The 26,792-nt window shown below is 37.6% G+C and overlaps 1 protein-coding gene across 8 annotated transcripts in view; it reads right to left on the reverse strand.

Moving 5' to 3' along the window:
• Positions 1-26,792, reverse strand: part of YAP1 (Yes1 associated transcriptional regulator) — a 97,535-nt gene that overhangs the window by 34,624 nt on the left and 36,119 nt on the right. For 4 of the 8 annotated variants that reach the window (XM_063305856.1, XM_063305855.1, XM_063305852.1 and 1 more), the window contains exons 3-4: positions 5,328-5,443; positions 942-1,055 (exon numbers count right to left, since the gene is read on the reverse strand). In XM_063305856.1, the coding sequence (XP_063161926.1) occupies positions 942-1,055; positions 5,328-5,443 (230 nt within the window). The remainder of the gene's footprint in view (positions 1-941; positions 1,056-5,327; positions 5,444-26,792) is intronic. The other 4 variants (XM_063305860.1, XM_063305859.1, XM_063305857.1 and 1 more) reach the window with 1 other exon arrangement.

Consider the following 26,792-nt stretch of genomic DNA (forward strand, 5'->3'; position numbering starts at 1 on the left):
ACTAGCTACTATTTCAGCTCCCCCCCCCCAAATTATTGTCAATGGAGTGCTTAAGAAAATAATGCTTCGACACCATTAGTTCTAATCTGACTTTGCTCAATTGTCTTACACATGAACATATCAAAGGAGGAAAGTTACACAGAATTAGAGGCTGTACGTTTTGAACAAAGGTGTTATCCATACTTTTTTTTTTTTTTTTTAAATCTATTCTGCATTTGGGGGAAGTTCTTAGGTCAGAGTACAAGACTGACATTGATAGCTTCGACAACAAGTAACTGCCATAGTTTTATTTAATTGAAGCAATTATACGAACAAGAATTTATACTGTCAGACAACACCTTAAATGCAACAAAACAGAAACCTAAAGCAGTCCTCCCAATAGGTAAGTTTAAAGGAAGATTTGAAAGCTAAGTGAAAAGAAGATTCAGAAGTCAGATCAGCTTAAAAACTGTCATGAACTAGACTTTTTAAAGTTGATTTTGCCCTAGCTTCACCGGGTATTCTCAGGTAAATCATTATTAACACCTAAGCCACCATCTCCAACGAGAATACCGACTTATGTTTGAAACAACTGACTATATAAATAATTATTTCCATATTTATACAATAAAAATGACGGATATAATAGCAGTGGAAAAGTTCAAATGTGAAGAAGGGATGGGACAGGCAACAGAAAATTGAAATATGATGAGTATGAATGAAAAGAGAGAGTTTACAGGAAGCTTCACCTGCTCCCTATGGAGAGAAAGGGTTACATGCTGTTAGTAGAAGTGGGCAAAGGTGTCAGATAGTGGGAGAGACACAAAACATCAAGAGGGGGGGGGGGGATTTCTCAAATTAATTTGAAATCATTAGCCAAGTCTCTGGCTACAGCTGCTTGTTTTTATCTAAGTGGGGAGGGGAGAGGGGAGGGAAGAATTTTAAGTGAGAGGAACTTTTACCAAAGCGTGGGTCAAGTCTTGGATCTAGCCAAGATGTGGTCTTGTTCTTATGGTTTATGTAGTAAATTTCTCCATCCTGGGTCATGGCTTGTTCCCATCCTTCAGGGAGCGGGCCTGTAACACAGAAGGAAGCAATTCATACTAGGCTGTGCTTTGCCTGCTGAAAAAAGTAGCTAAACTTAAAAAAGAAAAGAAAAGAAAGAAACCTCAGTTAACTTACAAAAAACACAGCACACATGAAACTAATTGTTTCAGTATCTAGCAACTCTGAGGGTTTAGGGGAAAGGAATAGCTGTGTTGCAATAAAACATTTGTTTCACATATATGGAGTGAGAAAAAATCAAAATGCCCTAGAATTTTCACCCTATCTTTTGATTATTCTAAATGCTTCCTATTCTGAAAATGTAAAGAAAGGGATAATTACAAATGCAGGACTCTACTGCCTGGCTTCATAATCTGTCTCAGCAGCTTTCAGAATTAGTTGAACATTCATATTCCAGGACATTTCAAAGCTTTATTTTTAGGTACATTTCTGTTCCTATTTATCTATGTTAATTTTCCATATATTGTACAATTGTTTTTATGTGAAACAGTGGGAGTACTATGTAAAAACAACATCCTGCATAGCTTAATAAAGAGGCTCTATATATTGATATAGGTCATCATGGACCCATTTGCCATACTTATGGTGGTCTTGAGCTAGCAAATCATTGGATGGCTTCTGACAAATAATCCTTTTTTTTTTTTTGTGAACTGTATATAGAAAGTGAAAGGAGCCTGATAGCCTCCAGATTCTTTGCATTATCATTTCATTAATTTCTGACCATTTTTGGTATTGTAACCAGGAACTTACAGTAGACAACAGCTGGAGGGCAAGAGGTTGCCTGTCCCTATTCTATAGAATGGGAAAAGCAATCATGAAGTTTTCACAGGTCTGATAAGGCTACAGATAAAGTAAAGGATAAAAGAACTATATAAACAGTTAATCATGGAGATACTTGTTTATTAGCTGGGAACAGCAATGTCCTGTTTTAATGAGCGTTGCTAATGTTCCATTCTGAAACATCACAGAAGAACATGCTCCACTTAGCTTCAATGGAAAGTGAAAACAGACATTAATTATGAAAATCTATGGAAATCATGTAGAAAGTAAAGATGGTTAACTAAGCAACTTTCAGTGTTATTTAAGAAAAACAGAGAGAATGAACTCTTAAGTTAGGAAGGCCAACCAAGAGAACATAAAAGGAAGACATGGAAAGAGTAAAAGAAAAATAGAAAAGTTTATAAGCAATATTTTATATATCTTTTTGAAAAATTCAAAACATTGAGAATAAAGTTATGCTGCCACAATCTTTGTTCATCTGACTCTCATTAAATAAAATTTTGAAAATAGTTTAGACTACTATTTGAAATGGAGAATTAAGATAGAGTTCTGCTAACTTTATTACTCCAACTCTCATCAAACTCTGTAGCTTGAGAATAGCCTTTTGCCTTAAGATTTAACACTCTATTATACTTTTACACACTGAATTTCTTCCTTGTGCTGGTTGTTTGTGAATGAATCTGTTAATTTACTCACAAAACTGCTGAACCATTTAGATTTCATCCAGTACAACTAAGGCATATATTCTTAACTCTTATTCCCCATCCTATCCCCATCTCTTCCTTTTCAACTGTTAAAACTTCGGGCTATGGGCCTGGGCCTGGGCCTTGCCTTGCTTCCTAACTGTAGGAAGTGTTATCTATATCTACATCTACATCTATATATCTATATCTACAGTATATCTATCTATATATCTATGAATGAGCTAAAACATTTAAAGTGAGAATTTATTAATTTTGGAGAAATTATAATTATCACCAGATCATCTAATATACTGCTTTAATATGAATAGTTTGAACAAATTCAACACATTATGCAGGATATATATGCATTTCACATTAGTAATAATCTTCGCCCTCCACACAAGCATTGCCCTGATTCAAGCAAACACAAAGAAGCAAAACAAAATGGCAAAGTTGACTGTATTCTGTTTAGAAAGCACCATAAAATAGTTCCATCAAAGTGAGGTGAGGTTGAAACAGCAATTATTATTTTTTTTGCTTGCATGTTTCTAGACAGAAGCTGTAAATGATTCAGAATGTATCAATAGCATCTAATGCAGCTTAGGCTTGCAAAGAACAGCTACATCATTTAATGTGAATCGCCCAGCATCATGTACTTGAGATGGGCGGCTATGTACTGCAAACCAAACCAAACCAAACCAAACCAAACCAACAAACAAACAACACAACAAAAGATCTGCCTATTTGTTCTGCCTATGATGAGTATATTATTGAACCAAATACTAAATACTATTTTCATAAAACAATTGTGAACTTCATACAGTGCCATTAAATTATGTCTCATTGTTACACATTGGACCAAGATGAAACAGTTTGCTGCTAAGACCACATTTACCACCAGAATAATTTGCAGTGTTCTCTCCACATTCTTAGATACCCATAATTATCATTTTCCCCCCAAGTTTGGAAAGTATGACTAATTACAAATATTATTCCTCTGCAAGGAATGCCCTTTCAAATCAGCAACACGTCTTATTGCGCAGACAGACTCAATCAAGAATTACTACTGTGATACTTTCACCAATCTCCAATTCATGATTTTAAAGAAAAAAAATAATAAAATTGCTCCTACCAATATTTTAGTGAAGTCTACTTTTCATTTCAAGATGTACAAGAAACGTCACTGAGAGGAGAAATATTAAGATCCCTTTAGTTATCATTCAGACAGAAAGCCTGGATTTTATCTACCAGAACAAATGGAGAGGCTACTGATTAATAATCCAGGCCTTTTCTCTCAGGGAAAGGCAATAGTTTGTCCTTCAGATTACTACACAAAAGCTAGTAGCAGACAGATATTAGCATACTCTTACTGAGGCAAAGTACAAATTGCAACCAAGGTTTCTGACTACTTGTTCCAACGTCTGTTGATTCACAATCCTGGCAGGGACAGAACCCAAACCATTTCACCTTAGTTTTTCTAGATACAGTAGTCATATGGAAAGTCTTTCTTTCTTTCTTTTTTTCGGCCTACCCATGAACAGATCTGGGCTATAAAAAAGCACACAATCAGCAGCAAAGTAAACTCTAAAAGATGTAGCAACATTTGAGCCTCCATAATGATGGGCCCAATCACAACTCCAACCATGGTTTTCTCCACAATAAAGACCTTGCTACAGAAAAAGCAAAACTGACTACTAATTATTAATGTATCTGGGGCAAAATCTGTAGAAAGTACCTTTTTGAAAATTTGAGACCCATCTTCATTCAAAAGATTTTTTCCCTCACAAGTTGCCAAAAGTCAATGTTCATTTTATTCCAATACTCTATTTAGTTGGTTCCTTTTGTTGAGCATGCTTTATTTTTTGTTCTAAATGTTCTGTGTACTTATAGTTGATTTTATTTGTGTGCTACATATTTGTAAGCAACTTTGAGTATTCTTTTGAAGGCAGAAAATTAATTATTCGTTAAAATGTAGAAAAGGTTGTGGGAATGACAGGTAAAAAACAAGCTAGGGAAAACAAAGTTGGATGGCATGACCCAACAGGGGAGAAGGCATGTTTCACAAAAGCAACTCAGTTCCCTCTGTACACTGTGGTCTGATATGCTCCACATTCAGATTTTTCAGGACTGTGTAGTACATTGCATCCCAAGTGAAAATAGCGCTTTGAAGCACAAGGAAACACAAATGTAGTATCTGTAGGCAACTACTCTTCCCAAGATCACTGAGCTGCTCTCCACAGCTGTAGCAACAGGTCTTAGGAACAGATATGTTTGACATGCCTTTGCTATAAAAGAATATTCTATGTTGTTTGAATCACCTGACAAAATGGAATTAAGAAAACAATACTGATGTTTGCAAAAGATTTGTTTTACATGATGAACTAATGCCAAAAAAAGCCACTATGAAGTCATAGCAAACAAAACAGTAAGAAATAAATGCACCACGATATAAAAGAAATGAAACTGAAAAAGCATGACAAGGCAAAGCCTAGGAAAAGGATAATGTAGATTTGCATGTACTTACAGCATTTTGCACAAATCCTGATATACTGTTTTAAAAATTAGAATGTTTCAAAAGAATCAAGCTTGCTTCCTTCACTTGCATAACACTTCCCATTAATAAATTTAATTGTTTTATTTCTCATAAAAAGTATCACTATAATAAGTAATTATATGGAAGACAACCTGTTTAGGGTTCATTTTCAGTAAGAAATGCTCAGCAATAATGACAAACTACACTTTGGTGCAGCATAAACTTTGCACCAACTAAGTGTTTAACTTCTTGCAATTCCCTAGAAATTTTTGTTGATTTCTCCTTACCAGTTGCTGAATTCATGATATTCTGCGGCACCGGAGGGCTTGTAGGAGCTGTAACATTCATTTGGGAAAGGAGAGCCTTCCTTGGGTCCTGCCATGTTGTTGTCTGATCAATATGACTGAAGTAAAAGAGAACAAAGTATTAACACGTAATTGCAACAATATGAAAATTTATAATGAGCAGTTAAAAAACCAGCAATGAAGATAGTCCTGCAAAAATCTGCTCCAAAACACTGTGGCCATAGGCAGAGTTAGTGCAGAATGTCCAAGTTTTTGCTGATGTGTGTTATGAAAAACAAGTCTCCACGGAATCTAGAATTTGCTTTTGAAACCCAGAAACACTTCAAACAATAAATCTGTAATATGCCAAGTGAGGTCTGGTGTTTGAAGTCAGAAGGAATCCAGAAGGACATATGCAAAATTCTTAGGCCCATCTCCTAAAGTAGCATTTAGGAGATTTGACAGATTATACAGGCAAATGTTGACATCAATCTTGAAGGTGGCCAACTAAAGACTGATATTCCTTTGACATGTGTTCCTAGAATAATTAACATTATTCCATAAAAGGTCTTTCCATAACACAAAATTAAACCAGAGAGGGAGTATGGAAATATTTAAACATTTAGACAGGTATCTAAAATAAATGTATTGGTATCTTATAATTATAAAAGAACAGATTTAAGTAATAAGTATATTCTAATGAGGTCAAATATTTCATTTGTGATCATTTAGATCAACAGCCCAGAGTCGTCGTGTACAAGATAGGTGGCAGAGAAATGTAATTAATTTAAATATTTAAGCATATTTATTAAATAAAAAAATAAATCATTTAACTTCTTTCCATTTTACACATTTATGTTTTAATGACAAACCTTTGTGCATTTCTGTCTGTGTATGCCCACAACATCCATGATTTATTAGGCATAATAAATGTGGCAGAAATTGTTAAGGTATTAATCTTAATATCATAAACGGTATTAACTATAATAAGGCCAATGTTGCTATTAATATTCACTTGAAGAGGATTTATTTTTAAAAAATGCAGTGGCACAACTGCACCAAAACTATCAAAAGGTTAAGCTAACAAATGCATAAAGTTGCTTTCTTTTAAAAAATTGGAATTATAATAGTGCCTGTTACTAACTGCCTCATTTCTAATTCCTCAAAATGGAGGGATTTAAGTATAGAAAGAGGGAAGAACATTCTGAATAGTATTTTGACTATACAGTATCTGCAGAACTACCTACTCCAAATATTATCTGCCTATGCAACAAGATCTCAAAGAATGAGCTTCCTCCAGGCCCCTTCACTCAGGGAATGCCATCTACAGGACCACAGAAGTTAGTCTTCTCAACTGGTGCCCTTCTGTGGTTATTAGAAAACCCATTAAAACATGTTTATTCTATCAGGTCTTGGGGACTGGAGTGTTGTGGTCTTCCATCTGGTAGTGGACAGTCTCTCATTTTTGTTATATTGATTACAGGTACCGTTCGGCCTATGACCATTCGTTCAGTGACTGTTCAAAGTTACGACAGTGCTAAACAAATGGTGGTTATGACTGGTCCTCGGAGTTTCAGCTGTCCCAGCACTCCTGCAGTCACATGATCACGATCTGGGAGCTTGGCAACCGCTTCGCACTGACGACCAGTTGCACTGCCCAGTGATCACATGATCGCCATTGCCAACCTTCCCTGCCTGCTTCCTCAGAAAGTCAATGGGGAAGCCAGTAGGGAAGGTCACTAGTTGCTGGTTAAGTCTCCCCCACTCATGCACCCTTCCCAGCAGCTCTGCATTTGCACTGTGCTGGCCACTCACACACCCTCCCCCCACCTGCACCTCTTGTGCACCCTTGCACACTCCCTAACCCGCACCGCACCTCTCACACAGTCCCTCCCCGAACAGCGCCTCACACGTACCCCCTCATACTCTCCCTGACCCACACCTCTCGCACACCCTCCCCAACCCATGCCACTTGTGCACCCCCTTGCACCTGCCCCGACCCTCCTTTACAGCCTCGCAAACCTCCCCAACCCTCCCCCAAACCTGCCCCACCCGGCAGCAGCCACTTACCTGCCTGCCAGCCTGGGACTTGTGACTTCCTGCCAGCTTCCCCACTGACTTTGGTTGTGGGAAGCCAACAGGAAGTTGCCTTGCCTAAAAACTGTGGGATTTGGTTAACAACAGCAATCGGGACTGCAGGCATTGCCACCTCTAAGTGATGCAGTTGTGTTTTACGACCACATTGCTTAGCAATGGAAATTCCAGTCCCAACTGCCATCACAAGTTGAGGGCTAGCTGTAATGTTATTTGTGGGGCCATCTTCCTCCCTTTGTTTCTGCCAGTACTGTTAAGATCAGATAAAGTTGGCATGCTCTGGATCCCATCCATTAAGCAATGTCATGTGACAGGACGAGGAAGCATACCTTCTTGATCACAGCACCTGCCCTTTGAAACATCCTGCCCAAGAATTTTAAATAGCCCCAACCTTGCTTTTCTTCAGATATACCTTGAAGAGCCAGCTCCTAAGCTCTGTGCTACTGTGGGATAAGGGCTCCCTATGGGAGGGGTTTTATAAGTTGTTACTGGATGTTTTATTCTACAAAGATGACCTTTCTTTTCTGACACTGTTTTATACCTTTGTTTTAATTCTGCATGCCAGAAATGTGGGGTAGCCTTAGAAATGTGAATTACTTATATATGTCATTGGGGGTGGGGGCTGCTTTTTGTCTTGAATTGTTGGCCATCTACAGCATTTGGGCATACAAAATTAAACAAGTAAGCAAGTAAATAAATGTTTCCAGTGATGTATATAGGGGGTGTGATATTACTGATTTATTTTTATTACATTGTTTTTAATTTACAGATTTTGGGATCTATGACGGTCAGCGCTGCTTATCATTAGAGTAGCACGTAGGCTCACTAAAATAATAAGAAAGCAGTTATTCTTCTTTGAAAGATAAGTTGCATGAGAAGTTGCATCATGAACATGACTCCTAAGGAAAATACCAAGAACATAAGCCACCAATTCACACAGATATACACTAGCTTTCTACAGCCAGAAGGGTTTGGTAATAGATGCAGGGATTGGATATAAGGCAGCAGAGTGATTCTGAATATTCTGCTTCATAGGTACACATATTTATTCACACAAACACTAAAGTGGGGGATGCAAAAATTCCAATTCATTTATACTATTAGATAAATGAGAAGCACAAGAAACCTTCAGATAACAGAAGAGACTATCTGTAGATGACTGCCTGTTTTGCCACACACATCTGTCGCTCAGTATTCCTATTTCTCAGCTACAAAACTGTCACTGTGTATTCTGGCAAAAACTTCCCATGTTTGATGTTCTGCAGTTTTCACCCTAATCCTGAAGTCAACCTAGCAGGAGTCACAGCTCATGTATCACTGCAAAATACTTTCGGATCTCCTTTAGTTCAGCCTGCAATGTACTTTTCAATAAGTTGTATTCAGTCTCGGTTCAAAAGGAAGTCATGGAAGTTCCAGATGATTCTCCCAATCCCTTTTTAATAAAGATGCATTAAAGTCCTAACTAATCCTCTCTTTCTCTCTCATTTGAAACAGACAGAATAAGCATATAGGAAAATGTGGCTCAGGGACTACCAACCTACAGTAAGAATTTCAAATATTAATTTTAAAAATTGGATTAACAGATGAAGTTGATGGATATTTATTAAAACAAACAATTGGCAACTTCTTCCTGATCTTTTCAAGGCCAATCATTGCCCAGTGTTTACAAAGAGTCTGACTCTCAGTCCTTCACTATAGTCTGTTCTTCTAAGGCGTATCTCTGACTCCTACTCAGCTGGAGTCTCATATTACAGTTTCCATACCCCGCTTCTTTTCAGAAGAGAAGACATTAGCACTAGAAGGTAAGCAGCTGACTTGGAAGATAATATATTTAATCTTAGAAAAGAATACATAAAACAGTGCTGGACAGAAGCCCTTAATAATCCTACAGAAAAAAAAAAAACCTCCATTAGCAGTTTTACTACTATTTAAGTAAATTCTAAGATGTCATCGTTTCAGCCAGCCGGTTCCAAACTTAAGGCACGCAGCTTGCAGCTACAGCTCTGATCCGGTACCAGTGTAGATAGCTCATCATAAGTAGAGTTCTGCATGCCAAAAGTGTGCTATAGGCCTTTGTCACCAGCTCCTTGCTTTTCAAAAGTTAAAGCACCAAATTGCTCTTAAATGATCCAGGGACCTTTTCATACTAAAAATCTGAAACTTAAGAAACTACAAAACTCAAATCCAGGAAAGGGACAACAGTCTCCCTCAAATGTCACGCTTTCCTAAACAAGGATTTTTGCCTGGTTTAGATTAAGTCTCATTTAACCCTCATCTAGTCTTGGCCCCCTGTAAACAGAGATATGTAATATGCATGCACAAATAATTTCTCACAGATCTAAGTAGAATATAAAGCAACTTGTTTTCTGCAATTATTATTGCAGGTATAGCAATATCTGACCATGAATTACAGACAGCTCAAGGATATATTATATTGTTTTAATTCTTTCTTTCTTTCCATCTATCCATCCATCCATCCATCCATCCAAAACAATTACATATTGTTTTAATTATATCTATATTTAATTATACTGTTTTAATTGTTGCTGTGCTTGTATGCTGCCCAGAGTCATGTTTTGTGAAATTGGTGGCTATTTTATTTATTCATTCATTCATTCATTCATTCATTCATTCATTCATTCATTCATTCATTCCATTCATTCACTCACACACACACACACACAAATTAACTTCTCTGATTAAGGTTGCATATCACTATACTAAACTTGGGATAACAACACTGACTTTTTAAATAACTGAAAGTGGGGAGTTCTCTTCTCTGTATTGTTGAACAATCAGATACTGGATATGGCAAAGGAGGGTCTGCGAAGCTTCTGTGGAAGCCAGAAAAGAGAGTGTATACGAGCAGTTTAACCCCAAATCTCCTCTGCCTATCTGCAGATTATACTTTGGGGGGCGAGAGGGGGAAGGCAGTGGCATAACCTCTTTACATATCCAGATTGTGTTCTCCTCTGCATTCTTCCTCTTGCTTGGAACAGAAGACTCTGGAAAAAATGGAGTCACACACCCTCTCCTATGATAAAGCTTGCATTACTGTGTCACAAGAGATACGCCACCTGTTGCATTCCACCTGTGCTGTATTTCTTGTTCCTCTATATCAAAATCCTTTGAAGTCTTGCTTTTAATCCAATGATCCCATGCTCCTTGATGAAAAAGGCAAGTAGTATAGGTTGAATTCATGAATTGTTTTTGACAACAGAATCCTGTTTAATTCCAGCCTTCCTTAATTTTCTCATCAGTAGTCGGTTCAAAGAATAGAGCTGGCAGAGCCGGCATTAAAATGCTCAGCAGGCTGCTTGCCCAGATTTATGGCCCGCTTACCAAGCCTATGTTTATTGTGAATTGTTATTTATAAAGTCACATGCTTGGACTTGTTCTCAAGCTCACTAAACCTACATGCTTAATTTACTCTCCCCACAATACTTTATTGTTGACTACTGTAATCTTGTTATAGTTCCTCATACAAACATGTATGCTCTGGGTTACACTTCAGACATTTGCTCTTGTCTACTTCAGAAATGTCAATACAAAGTATAGACACAGTAGACTACAAGTACATTATAGAAATTAAAAACCATGTTTATTAATTTCATAACAAAGTGGAAGTCAGCACTTCACAAGAAATGTCACCCGTGGCTAATCCTACAAACACAATAGATTAAAAGGAATTTCAGGCTGAAGTATCATAAATGCTTCTTTATCTAAATCTGAAAACAAAGATACAATAATTACACCTTGGGTATTTATTATGCATAAAAGTTACTTTTAATATAGCTTGGAAATCATTACCTTACTTATTACTAGGATAATAAACGGAGGTCCACCAGGACAAAATAAAGATACTTGATGGCATATTTCCAGCTGGTTTTGTATTAACAGGTTCTTTTCCCCACAAGATAGTAATGATTAACAAGTAGAAAAGTTTTATTTCATTAAAAATAGAATAAAATATGATATTATGTCATAGATCTATAGATTAAAGAATACAGAGCACCAAGAATCTGAACTGGCTGAAGTTACCACTTTTCCCTTCTTCTTAGTTTCAAGGAGAGTTAGGGAAAGTGAAGTGCAGAGAGACCACAGCTACTTCTTTAGCTTTGGGGTCTTAAATCTAGTTTTTTGCCTTTCATTGGCTAGATTCCAACATATCCACATCTGTACCCCATATAGGTTTATACACCGTATTTCAGGAATATGGATAGAATAAAGACCAATGGCAGAGAAACAAGATCTAGACAGTGCACTAATAAGTAAGTCCTAACGATTTATGGAACAGTCATCAGTCTATATGGGATGCACTGGAGGGAAAATCCATGCCAACAATATGAGAAAGTATGATGCATAAATCAATGAATCTGCCCCAGGACAAAATGCGAAAAGAACAGTGAATAGACCATAGGATCACAATACACACACACATACACACAGAGAGAGAGAGAGAGAGAGAGGACTTATTCCAAGTCATCAGTACCAAGCAACCACATTGTTAAGACTTCTTAAGGTAGTTTTTCCAGTTATGCTAGAGAGCAGGATCTTATATATAAGGCCCCCTGAGCAAGCAGCAATAGTATTAAAATGATGGCTTCTTGAACCCAGTTTACATATATAATTAGGCCATAAGCTCTGAGTTTCAGAAGTATAGAAAGTAATTCTACAACCACTTAGATCAACCTACTTCACTATTTTTTCATTAGAATTAGACACACATCTTTCTTCTTCAAAACAACAGCCTGACAACTTCAGGATGGCACTATTTATTAATACTATTTCCTCTTTCCATACTAATGGTTCAAAGAGAGGACGGTGAGTTTGGGACAATGGCTATCCTGGCATCATGAAATTCTAGAGTCTTCATATTCTCTTCCTTTAGAATGTCTTTGTGCCCACAAAGGGAAGACATGTACCAAGTCAATAGATTCTTTCGTGACAAATATGGGATAACATTAAAAGATTTATATCCTGCCTTTCATAAAAATAAACTGAGGCAGCTCATTATTAAAACAAAAAATTTAAAGAAGCAGTTTCAAAAGTTAAACAGCAAAACAAAATAGAACACCCCCCGCCCCCCAGTACCTAAGCTTGCCATGCCATTCAAGCTACTTCATTGTTTTTGTTTTTTCCTATGCAGATAGATTGCATCTCTACAATTACATGGCTATTAGGTACAGAAAACACCTTTTTCAGAAAGAGTAAGAACATTTTCTCCTCTGCTTGCTTGCAATTATTGCAGAAACACAGTGGGCTAGTGAGTTTCTGTTTTGCCTCTTTCTCCACACACCTACAGGCAAGTATTAACAAATGTTGCTTTTGAATTTAATGAGATTTATTCCCAAACAAACCAATTCCTTTTAAAACTCTTTTTCAAAAGCACTATCACATAGATATGCTATTGCATACCGTATTTTAAAATGTATTTTTATTTATTTACTACAGTTTATATGCCACTCAATCTAACAAGGCTCAACGTGGCTTATGACAACAACAACAAAAGCCATCATTACAAAAAAGACAGCGCAATGGTAGTGTATCGGAGTGAGTGTGGTAAGAATTCAGTCGATTATCTTAACAGGATCACCTATTGTATGATTAGAGAAGCTGAATCCATGCTGTAGCAGAACAGCTGTCACAAACATGCAATACAAGCCTGCAAGATCCATTCTTGGGATTTCCTCCTTCCCATCCCCTTTACCTAAGTTCTGAGATGTCTACCTGTAGCTATCTTTGTAAGGGAAAATGTTTCACCCAAGGCAGGTAAGTAAAATGTTACCATCTGTTCTTAAGTGAGGAGATGGTCTCCCTTCTCATGTTTCTCTGAAAGTTGTGGGGGGCAAAATGGGAGGGCCTCCCTTCCCCAGGATTAAACGTTTAAGCAAGTGGTTCCAACTTCCCCTTTCACTAGGATCATCAGACTCTAGGGCTTCTTCTGCTTGTACAATCCCAACACTAGAGAAATGACAAGTATACAGCTTCAAAAGGGCTTACATTCACAGAACAGACATTATACAAAAGTATATTTGGTTCAGCAAAACTAAAAAGAGTACAATTATTAAGGAAACATTTGAACTATGAAATAATTACCAGAGGATGTCAAGAGCCAAAAATGTGTGTGTGTAATGTTGCTAACTCATTCTGTATTGAATATTTGTTTCAGGATTATACTAGGCTTATTCTGGCACATGGCAATTTCATATATTGCACATGTGAAGACTCATTACTTGTTCTTCCATGCAATTGCTAGAATAGCTAAATAGTGCACACATGCACATACTTTTATCCCATAACACAGTATTCCTATCCCTATGTTATGTATTCAGTGTAATACTGGGTTTATGTATTCATTGTTTCAGTGCACCATCATCAAACATACACAGTGAATGACGGATATGAATAGCTTACAGACATTAATAGCTGATACCAGGAAGATTCTGTGTTTATGACCCATTCTAGATAAAAGTTAGTATCTACAGGTCTCTTGAACTTTCAAGTATTTACTATGCTTTTTGTAAAGTGAAAATGGAACATAACGTTTCTATTTTGTTCAATCTTTCTAAGCAACAGCAGTTTGTTTTGTCTCTTTCTCCACACACCTACAGGTATTAACAAATGTTCATAGTTCCCTGAATGTTTGAAATAAAATATACAAAATATAGTAAAATACAAAAGGGAGCAGGGGGATCAGCAGGGGAGAGATAGTTTAAAATTGGAGTGTTCTATTTCCCTTAATTCTATCATGTGTTAATTCTTATTTCAGGTAAACTGAGCTTACTTTGGAACTTATTACCCTATTCATTTCTACTCTGCATCAACAAAACAAAGACAGTTTAAGAGAACTGCAAAAGGTTCTGAACTCTTCCTCCAGCAGAAATATGAGGTGGAGAAATCAATTAAGACTGCAAGTCAATCTCCAACTTGTTTAGCAGCTTTGCATAAAGAAAATTCAGGTTGTGGCCCTGAAGGGGAAAATGTATTTTTTAAAGTCCTTCTAAATACTAATTGACTGTTAACAGTGGAAGAAGAACCTTCAACAGACCTTAAAAGACAATTTATTTGAGAATGAATTCAAGATACTTTCATAATTAAAACATTTACCCAGTTCTGATCACAAGCCAAAAGTGCAGTCTTCCAATTTTCATTACTCTCCCATCAAACGCTGAAGAACTTAAACTAAGGCAAGGCAAGGCACCTATCCCAGGTAGAAAATTATGGGTGCCATAGGAGACAATTCTCACTCACAAGGTAGGACAACCCAGAATAAAAAGTTCCAGTACAAAGTTACAAAAATGAATGGGAGCTGCATGAAAGACTGTTTATAGATATGTATAGACACACAGGCAGACAGACTTCAATGTAATGACATTTATCCTCAAGTAGGGTTCTATAAGGGACGCGGTGGCGCTGCGGGTTAAACCGCTGAGCTGTCGATCGGAAGGTCGGCGGTTCGAAACCGCGCGGCGGGGTGAGCTCCCGTTGCTCGTCCCAGCTTCTGCACACCAAGCAGTTCGAAAACATGCAAATGTGAGTAGATTAATTGGTACCGCTTCGGCGGGAAGGTAACGGCGTTCCGTGAGTCATGCTGGCCACATGACCCGGAAGTGTCCTATGGACAACGCCGGCTCCAAGGCTTTGAAACGGAGATGAGCACCGCCCCCTAGAGTCGGACACGACTGGACTTTACGTCAAGGGAAACCTTTACCTTTACCTAGGGTTCTATAACCAGCTTCCTCCTTACACACAGGCAATTACAATTAGTGCCTTTTTAGTAGAACAAACAGGTCTGTTTATGTTTGCCAACTAAAGAATGCCCCAAACTGTTTCTTATAACCCAGTCTCTTTTCCCTCTTAATGTATAGCTTCATCTGTCCTGGGCATAATTGCCACAATATTTATTTTAAGTCCTAAAAAGTGAATACTTTATGGAATTCTATACTACATGATATGGTGATGGCTATTCTTCCAGAGTTAATCTATTCCATATGAACAGCGCTATTAGCAGTAATGTGTTATAATGGCTATAAAATCTCTTATATTCAGAGATACCTTACCACAGGTTTCTGGTAAACAGTAAAGATAACAATTGCTTTCATGTAACAGCAGCATACTGGACTATAAAGACTAATCTCTGGTTCTCTAGTTAAAGTACTGCTGGAAAAAGCCATTTCTTTTCCTACAATACCCTTAAGTCTGATGTATATCCAGCAATGCTGGTCACACAGACAGTGATTAAGAGCCAGGGCGAAAAAGGGGAACCTGTACTGGCTAGAATACAGGTGGCATTCTATTCACTTCCTTAGAGCGCATAGGCCCCAAAGATCCCAGATAATAAGGCATGACTGACTATAGAATCTGCCTATCCAAGTTTGTGAATTTAAGTGAGTTTATCATTGAACTATTGTGTAAACTGGTCACGGCAGCGAAGTGTGTTAGTAACCTTACACAGGACTGCTACCTGACAGTACAGGTAGCCCTTGTTCAGTGATCATTTGTTCAGTGACCCTGCAAAGTTACAACGGCACTGAACAAGGGAACTTACGACTGTTCCTTATGGTTGCGGCCATCATAGTGTCCCCACAGTCCTGCGATCTGGGCACTTGCCAAGCAGCTCACAATTATGACGGTCGCAGCACCATGCGGTCATGTGATTGCCATTTGCAACCTTCACTGCTAGCTTCTGACAAGCAAAGTCAATAGGGAAGCAGGCCAAAGGTCACAAATGGCAATCACGTGACCGCAGAATGCTGCAACCGCACGGGATTTGCCTAACAACGGCAACTGGAACTGCTGCAACTGCTGTTGTAAGTGCAGTCACATGACATCGTGCTTTACAACTCAGTCGCTTAGCGGCAGAGTTGCTGGTCCCAATTATCATCATTAAGAGGACTACCTGTATACCACCACAATGAGAAGTAAGTTTGCTTTGCCTCCCTTATTGCCATGGTGTAGGCTGAACATGGACACATACCCGTGCTCAGTAAAGTACACTCCAGGTAGTTTCTTGTGCTTCATTTCCTGGAGGGGTTTAGTAAACCAACATGCCAACTAGGAATGATGCCCAGAAAGGAGCTCCTTGGGGTATTACAGCATGATGCATCTCCCAATGCTAGTGGTCCACCAGAGAGTGGAGAAACTCTCAAGCATCCTCTGAAAACCAACAGGATCTATTAGGTACCTGGGGTGGACTATCCAAATTGGTCTTACTGCCTCACTGAGGACTTATGGAAAAATTAATAGACTTGTCATATGAAAATGTGTGTTTAATGGGAGACTGGAATGGAGTGGAGAACCTCCGCAAATGGTGTTAAGACAACACAAGGTAAACTACCAAAAATTTGTTTTGAAATGGACAATTTAGAGCTTACAGATGTATGCAGATACAAAAATGGTGATTCAAAAGAATATACTTACTTTTCTGAAAAGACACAGATCTTTCTCAAGAATAAGTATCTTTTAGATTTCCAAAAATCTTGCTACAAATGCTAATAAAGTGGAGATACAGTTGTAATCGAAATTATTCAACCCCCATTGCAAATCAGATTGTCAAAATGTAGACTTTCAGCTGTTTGCAACAAACCAAACAAAAGCAATTGAAATAGCTCAACACAACGAATGCTTCAAGTGGGTGTCCCCAAATTCAATTGAAAATGCAACTTATCATGACTTCTTCAGTCTCAAAATTATTCAACCCCTTCATGGCAAGCATCTTCAGTACTTAGTAGAGCACCTTTTTGCTGTTATGACCTGCTACAAATGTGATGCATAGCCAGACACCAGCTTCTGGCTGCGTTCTTGAGGAATCATAGCCCATTTCTCATGAGCAATGGCCTCCAGTTCAGTAATATTCTTGGGTTTGCGTGCTGCAACCGCCTTCTTCAAATCCCACCAGAGATTTTCTATGGGGTTCAAGTCAGGTGATTGTGATGGCCACTGTAGAATCTTCCAGGACTTCTTCTGCATCCAAGCCTTAGTGGAATTTGAGGTATGCCTGGGATCATTGTCCTGTTGGAAGGTCCAATGATGCCCAAGCTTCAGCTTCCTTACAGACGGCATGATGTTTTCTCCTAGGATTTTCTGATACTTCAATAAATCCACACACTGCAGGTTTCCAGTGCCAGAGGATGCAAAACAGCCCCAGAGCATCACCGAGTCACCAGCATGCTTAACTGTAGGCAGAGTGTTCTTTTCAGCATATGCTTCATTCTTCTTCCTTCAGACATACTGCTGATCCATTGGGCCAAAAAGTTCCAGTTTTGTTTCATCGCTTCACAGAACAGGATCCCCAAACTTCTGTGCCTTATTTATATGATTTTTGAGCATATTGGAGCTGACTTTTCTTGTGCTTTTGGGTCAGTACTGGTGTATGTCTTGGAGTTCTGGCATGGAAACCTTCTGTGTTTAGTACGTGCATTACTGTGCTCACTGAAACCTCAGTGCCTGTTGCCACCAAGTCTTGCTGCAGGCCTTTTGCAGTTACTCGAGGATTTCTCTCCACCTGCCTTCTCAGAAATCTGGTTGCAGCCATTGACGGCTTCTTCTGCCCCGTCCAGGTAGTGTAACCACTGTTCCTTTAACTTTGAGCTTGCAAACTATGTTTCCAATGGTGTCTCTAGGAACATTCAGTGCCTTCACTATCTTTTTGTATCCTGTTCCTTGTTTGTGAAGGGCGATGATCTCTTCTCTTACCTTCTTGGACCATTCTTTTGACTTAGCCATACTGTATTTCTAACATGCAGTCAAACGTGACACTCAACAAACCCCTAACCAGTTCAGGTATTTCATGTGTTCCAGCTCAAGCACACCTGGTGCAACTAATGAAGCCCTTGATTAGCTGCATCAGGTGTGCTTGAGACAACACCTGTTTTCCATACTGTATGTGTGCAGTTGTGACAGATTCTATTCAGGGGGTTGAATAATTTTGAGACTGGAGAAGTCATAAATTGCGTTTTCAGTTGAATTTGGGGACACCACTTGAAGCATTCATTGTGTTGAACTATTTCAATTGTTTTTGTTTGATTTGTTCACTGTAAACAGCTGAAAGTCTGTAAATGTTGACAATCAACCTGATTTGCAATGGAGGTTGAATAATTTCAATTACAACTCTATTGCCAAAGACTTTTTCAGACCATAATCCAGTGACTTTTCAGACCATAATCCAGTAACAGCAATGTTGCTTGGCAGTTGGGAAAGATCATTTATCTTACAAATCAGAGTCACTACTGCTAGAAGTAGTAGACTGAACAAGCCAAGTTTTGAATTCCACTTGTCTTGTATTTACATTTTCATGAAGATTTACAAGGAAAAGTAGGGACAGGGGTACAAGAAGAATGGTGAAATGAAAGACAAGACTTTGAGCTAATGTGTCATCTTGCTATTTTATGAAGAACTATCATAAGAAGGCAGGTATGTATAGTTTCATTTAAAGGTTTTAAGACTTCATTGACTATAATTACACTGTGGAATAATTTGTAAAACTGTACCCAGCCCAAGCCCCTGAATAGGATGAAATGCTTTTAAATAAATACCACTAAGGAACATTCAATACAGATAATCAAATATATCCGCTATTTTGAAATGCACTGAAAAAATTACTGTACACAATTCCACATACCCTAGAACGAAATATTCTTAAAATGGTTAACTTATGAGCAAGCAATAAAGTGAGTTTCCATGTAATCAATGATCACATGACTTGCAAAAAATCCAAACTACAATAGAAGTTTACATTTACATATACTCCTTAATACTTTTTCCCAGATATACAAGCAAAACTAGCAGCACAGAATTAATTTTATAACAGGAATGGGAATTCTTTTCTAGCTGAAAACGAACTGATGTCAAGCAAGCACATTAAAAACCGCATTAGAGAAAGTGGGGCTCCCACAACAGCAGTTGCCCTGTTGTGTTGACTTTCGCTTCACATTGCTACAAAATATATTTCCTTGAAATAAATGGGGGTGGGAGCTTTGCATACAATTACTTGGAATGTTCACACTTTGCCTGAGATTACTTCTGGTATCAGATTTGCAATTAGTTTTCTGCCTCAAGTAGGAAGCACAGAAGTATGGATTTTTTTAAGTGGTTATCAAAATTAAGCAGTTGGTTCCAGGTTTCTAGACAGTGCTAAGATTTATGATGATTCATAATGGTAACCTGTGTCTTTTTATTCTGGTGCGCAAAAGCATGAGTGAACAATATTGAATGAAAATATTTGAAGTGTTTCCTAGGGCTTATACACACACCCAGAATAATGTACTTTTCTTCCATTCTTGAGATAGGAGGAAAATATGGCACTTTAAAAACTATTGGTCTCATAGCCTTTTAATGTACCTTAAGGAATGAGGCCACTAATGTTGTTGCCCACACAGAAAATAACATGGGAGAGGCCACTGCTTGCTGCTTCTTCTGAGACTTCTGCTTCACTGCCAAGAAAGTGATGTACATTATTTTTCATGCAGGCAACAATACTATTGGCATCATTCCTAGAGTGAGGTAAAAGGTGCAAGCACTCTATGAGTTGGGTGGAGTGCCCACCCACTGCCAACTCAAAGGCACATACTCTTATGAGAACGGTGCCTCCGTCTCAATGACTTAGAACCTTTCACAACATCTTGGTTATGTCAACAGAAGCCTAATCTCTTGTCAACGTGAGGGAAAAGGTGCAACCAAGGCCAAGGTGATAAATCTTCTGGCTGGAATCCAATCCTTCTTCTTGGCTAGTAGCTGCCAGTTAGTCTTCCTCACCTCCCAAAAAACAGAAGCAGACAGTGATGAGGTATTACAACCACAGCAAAAATGCCAATGATCTGTGAAGTCCTCAGTCAGATGGCCAGGCATGGTCCTGTAGCAGGCCAAAGAAGCCCAGCAGGCTGCTGACATCCTGGGTTCCTCCTCTATGAATATTATAATGTTCACATGTTTTTCCATAGAAAATATCACTTTCTTGCCAGAACACCTTGAGCTGGCTTCTGAGATAGAAATTCTATACTGCGAAGACTTCTTCTCAACGAACAGTAAATGGGCCACCTAAGAGGTGAAGCAAGGAAAACATTGTTTCCCTGGGATACTGTAGGGAAGCTTGTACTTTTCCAAACCTTTTATTGCTATCTTTCCAACTGGACAATTCTGTTTCTGAAACTTAGAATTTTTTTCCTGCGTAACACCAGTAATTAGGCATTCTAAAGGTTTTAACCTAGCTAGATCATAAACTCCCTGTCCAGTCAAATTTCTATTAACCCATCACTGTTGAGTTTTAAAAGAATGCGGAAAACATCTTTATTCTCATTTCTCTTTGGTTAATTTGATGGGTTAGATGTTTTAATTGTCATCGAGTTGTATTTTATAAAGAGCTATGGGTGTTGTGGCAGCTTAATAGCCAACACATTTATTATTACTATAAGCTTCCATGGGATACAGTCATTTTCAGAGATGGAACTGATGAACTGGACAGCATTCCACAAAAGCTTACAAATTTATTTGTCTTTTAGCTGCACAGACTTCATGATTCTTTTGCTGCACAATTTAATACAACCACAGATGTTGGACATTTCATATTATGCTTGTTCTTGTCAGCTGCTGACAGAATACTGGTCTCTAAAAGGTAAAGTACACAGGAAATACACAATGCCTGTACTTAATAATAGAATAAATCCATTGTAACTGTACAGAAGAAGAAGCTGTCAGTTCAAAAGCTTAACTAAATCCTAACAAAGTAATTTTGCCTCTTCCAAAAACATGAAGAGAAGGCTTAACTTCATTCAAAATACTGTAAGGCAGAAAACAAAAAAAGGGAGCATCGGGTGACCACACATTCGTTTTTCACAAAAACCTCCTGCACAATCCCAGGAAAAGATGTGGCTACTTTAAGGAGTTTTAGAGAGTCGCTAGCTTGTACTCTCCCACATTCTAAAGCATTTTGCCTTCAGATCCAAAACACTTTGCAACTTCATTTAATAGATGTACACTCTGTAATTTATACCCCAAAGTTGAAATCGCATCTTGAATATTCACTCACATATCACTACAAAGAGATTTTTCCATCCAATGCCTGAACTATGTAAATCAACATGCATACAAATCATGATTACCAAAATATGATTAAAATCATGAGCTTACCTGGGAGCTAACCCAGTTAAATGTAATTTGATTTACTTCTCAATAAGCATGTATGTGGTTTTTTTTTAAGGTAACCTGATTTAAAAGAATGTCAAAATAGGTTATTCTACCATAAAAACACAATCCTGTATAGGTCTCCAAAGTTCAGCTGAGTTCTATATAGGTTACTTTAGAGTAGAGTTATATACAACTTTGTTCATAGCTTAAGACCAAATAATAATTTGATAAATGGCAAGTTAGCATGAAAAACTGGCTAAGTTTAACTACAATTTGTTTGAAATAAATCAGTTCCATAACCCATGGTTTGAATATTTTTTGAACAATGCACAATCAATCATTTCATTTGACATTTCAAAATACAATTAATTTAAATGGGAACCTATGAGCTTCCAAACACCATTGTCTAGATATACCAGAGGATGGAAGAAGATCTTAGAAGAAAGCTAGGCTTATTCCCATCTCAGTTAACTAGGGATGGTTTCCTCTGACTTGAGCCACAACTCATTCCCCCAGCCAAAGACCTGCCAAGGAAGTTTTCCAGTGATACAGCAAGATGAGGTTGGTTTTGTCAGCCTTTTTGTTCTTTTGAAGGTGTAAGAGTACAAATGAGAGGATTTAATCTTTAATACCACCCCTGACATTTTACCAATGAATTTTGATGGATCACTTTAAATCCAATTGGAGGGTTTTAGGGTGGAGTGGGGAAACAGAAAAGTCAGGCCAGCAAAATTTCACCATGCTTTTGTGGCTCTGAGGGTCACAAATGGGATAGATAGCGAGTACCTGTGGCTCACTGATTCCTTACCCCTGCAATCTGCAAGTCTGAATTTACTAAAAGCAGCTACTGAGTTGAAAGGTTTTGTTAAATAACCAAGATATCTGAAATATCAGGATATTTTATATACTAAAGATATCACACATCAATTTCACTGTAGGGACATACAGAACCCAGGCAACAGAAAATAATCACATATGCTAGAGCCTCAATAAGGCATCCTATATTAGTATCTTATGTCTTCTATGTTATGGTTAGTTCTTTGAATATGGGTATAGTATAGAACTTTAATTTTCTTTCCAGCCAAAAAATACTGTTTGCTCAATGACTACCACTGCTTGGATCTGGAAAGTTTTAGAAATAGAGCTTTCTCGAAGGCAATTTTGTTTAGCAACTTTGCAGACAGAAAAACCTATTAATCTATGATAGGAAATGTTCTATTTAGTTTTTCAGAGCAGAATAATTTAGAAGGTATACTCAAATATTTTCTGGCCTAAGTAATCCAAGCCCACATTTCCAGGCACCAGGGCTGTTTCTCTTCTGTTTGCTTTGGATTTCACAGGCTAGTACAGCAGGAAAAAAGAAGCCATTTGCAGATTTGTTTCCACAGCTCAAACTTTCCAGCCAGGTAAGTGCAGCACACAACTATGAAAATAACCCCTACTTAACCAGACTAGAGATATCGGACCCTTTTGTTAATGTCTCTGCAGGAGAATAAGCATCTAAGAAAGTGCTTTAGTTAAAAAACAAAGGCATATAAGCATGCACTTTAGTTAGGTAGTCTGAACTAACTTACGTACAATGAATTTCAGTGTCATTTTAAATGAATTATTTTTCTTGTTGCATTTGATCTAGCACACACAAAAAATAATGCTTACAAAATAATATTCCAGATGAGAACCTGGCAATTTATCCATTCTTGAATCATAACTATATAAACTGAGTGTAAATAGAAGAAAAAACAAAATAGACAGAGGGCTTTGAAGACCAAATAGCATGATTTATGACCAACTCTTGTTTTCCTCTTGGAGAGGTCAAGACCTGACCAAATAGGTCCACAGTGGCAATGCGCTGGGATGGAAAGACTTCTGCTACAGTGTTTGGGCAGTCAGAAACATGAACAGTTCCCTTGGTTGATACAACAACATCTTTCACAGGTTAAGATTTTGATTTCCCTGTACAATGAAGTAGCTCTTAAAAACAAGGTAGAAGACATGGAAATAGACATACATGTATAAACCTAGCTTAAAAAAAGATGCAGGGTTCCAATTTTTATTGCAAAACAAATATGCAAGAAAATGGAAAACATTCCCCATACCTGTAATTTCACTTTCCTTATTCTAAAAGAAAAATGGATCTCACCATCATCTCCATGTTACATATGTCATCAATAGCATCTTATTGAAGAACTATGGAAAGATACTGTTAAAAACAACATACTTTCTATTTCAGTAAAACCAAGTTACATGTTTCTAAAGAGCTCCAAGGCTAAGTAGTGAAGGAGTAAACAACAGCTATCATATTCAGTAATTAAGTTATTATAGATTTGTTTGTATAGAATTAGAGTTATACATTGAATCCCAAGAATCTCATTTCAACTAGTCATTTGCAAAAACTAGATATTTGTCAGCTGTCCTAATGCAAGTGTGAACAAATTTTTCTCACTGTTTAAAAGCACATGGAGATAATATGTCATCCTTAATATAGGTAAGATTAGCTTTCCTTTAAAAATATTCTCATGGTTGTGGTTTAGCATGTAATGCCAACTAAAAAAAACAGGTTAATTCAGTAACCTCGTTGAATGTATTATATGAACACAGCCACTGTGTATTAAATTGTTATGGATTTTACAATGAACAGTCCCCAACATTTAAAATCTGTGTAATTCCATGCAACTTTTGGGAGGGTTTTGTTTTGTTTTGTTTTATGTTTCCCTACTCCCACTTCCCCTGTCCCAAACCAGCCTTTATCCCAGCCTATTTTTTAAACATAGGAAGCTTCAAAAGCCCTTTGCAGAGCAGCAAGGTGAGCTGTTGTCAAAAGTGAAAACTCCAACTGAACATGTTTGAAAGAGTTTTTTGCATTTTAGAAAAGAAACCACACGCAGAAGAGGAGGAAGAACATAAAGTTGCCTCTTTCCTAACTGAACAAAATACATTAGAGTGGTAATATCTTAGGCTCAGGAGCTGACATTTTATGCCATTTCTTAGTCTTAATCCATAACCAGTGGCTTAGAAAAAACAATATGTGAATGTATTCATGTTTACTTTTAAAACATTTTGTCACGCCAAAAGGTAGGTTACAGTTTAAGTAAAACTGTACCTAACAATGCTATACAGACAAACTAGAAAGAGTGACGTTTATTTCCTAGCACTGTTTTTCTTCTAAGGGACAATATATTCCACTTTTCTTTCCCTCATAGGAAAGGAAAGACCTATAGAATCCGGAAGACATTTGTTCAGAATTGTTTCCTTGCTCTCTTCTCTTCTAAGCAGTGTTGCACAGCAAAGGAACTCCCACTAATGCTGTTATCATTTTTTTTTTAAGGTAGTGTGATATTTAGCATGCTAATCTTTCCTCCAGTGCCCACCCGCTGAGGCACCAATGCTCTGCCCTAGCTTGCCAAAAAACTTACATAAACGCCACTACCCCCCTTCTACAGATAGGAAAGCAATTTTGGAAAACTGCACTTTCAAACCATTATTTCAACACTATCACAGCACATTCAAGGGAACAGAATGTAGCAAACCATTTGCTTCACATGTATCCAAGAAAAACTTTTCTAAATACACATGTAGAACAACACTGGAGTTGGGTGGCCAATAAATTGAAATTTATTATTATTTTCAAAAATTTTAATTATTTGTGAGTTTGGTACACTAGATGCAGTATTTTTAAATTAGCCTTCCCAACCTGATGCTGTCCAGATGTGTTATGCAACTGATACACAGAACACTCACAAAACTGCCATCCTGAACATCATACAGTATCATTCTCCAAAAGGTAATCTACTATAACTTTTAGGTTCCTTATTCCTGGCTGTATCTGCTGGGACTGGTGAGATTTCTAATTCAGCAACACTTGGAAGGCCACTGGTTACTCATTCCTGTATCAGGGGAAAAGCAGCATATACACAATATAGGCACATCATTTTCTAGCCAAGAGGTTTGGTAGCAAATCAAACAAAAAATTGTTCTGCCTTACTTCTATACAGTCTAGAACAGTATACAGTACAGGAAGTATAGCGTAATAACTATTTGCTCATCTACAAAACATTTGCTCAACACACACATTGATGATGTTAGTAAAAACAAAGTAAGAGTAAATAACTACAGTTACACTGAATAAATGGAAATATTTTATTTATTACAAACATTATTACCTCCCTCCCCTCAAAAAACCCTTCAGAAAAAGGTCAGAACAAATCACTTCCATAATATTGCTAAAAAACAAAGATGTATCCAGGAAGTCACCAAGGGCTTAACTCAAAAGAGACATTACTTATACCATTAAATCTAAGATATATTGTACCAAAACAGAGACAGTATTTTTTCCAAATGGCACAATTCATCTATCCATTTTTTTTCAGCTACTGCTATCAAAGTGATGCCATTTAAATTTAATAAATTCAATAAATATTTACCATCAAGTTGGTATGTGCAGGTCACTAAAACTATGAAATATTAATGAGCTGAATTCTACAGCCAAGAACTTAACATAATTAAACTTTCGAGGCCTGGTAACTATTGAACAAAGACACAGGCTCTCTGATTAATGAATTGCTAAACTATGTTCGCTGGTAATCAGAGATCACTGCATACTAGCTGAAACAAAATGAACTCCATATAATCATGTAGGTATTTTGCAATTAAATCCTTTAGAGAGATTAAAATTTCACTTGTGTGGAAGGGAAATAAGGATGTATGCTCTAGTCTCTCCTCCTTTATTTCAGTCTTTCTGTGGTGACTGAAAGAGGTTTGCAGCAACACTGTACACTGGAACTATAATTCTTCAAACGTGGATGCAATGGATTTCATATCTAACAGACCAAATCTGTGTCATTTGTATCATTATAACGATATACTGATTTACTAGACATTTACTAGACCTTCGGCAGGAAGGTAACAGCGTTCCGTGACTGTCATGCTGGCGAGATGAGCACCACCCCCTAGTTTCGGACATGACTAAATGGGAACCTTTGCCTTTACCCCCAATTAGTGCATTAAAATGAGGTTTCATTATAACTGTCTTCAGCATGCACAGTTTACATGCACCCCTACAGAAAATCAAAAACAATAAATCACAGAAATAAAAAGATTACAAAAAGCAATTGTAATTCACTTTTTCAATAAGATTTCACACCAGAGAAATACCACTAACAGAAAACTCATATCCTTAATGTATTTTCACTCAAAGCAAATCCACTCCCAAAGTATCAGGTTTTCAGGATTCTGTTGCTGTATTGACTTTCT

Source organism: Candoia aspera, chromosome 5 (assembly GCF_035149785.1).
Source record: "Candoia aspera isolate rCanAsp1 chromosome 5, rCanAsp1.hap2, whole genome shotgun sequence".
Lineage (NCBI taxonomy): Eukaryota > Metazoa > Chordata > Lepidosauria > Squamata > Boidae > Candoia > Candoia aspera.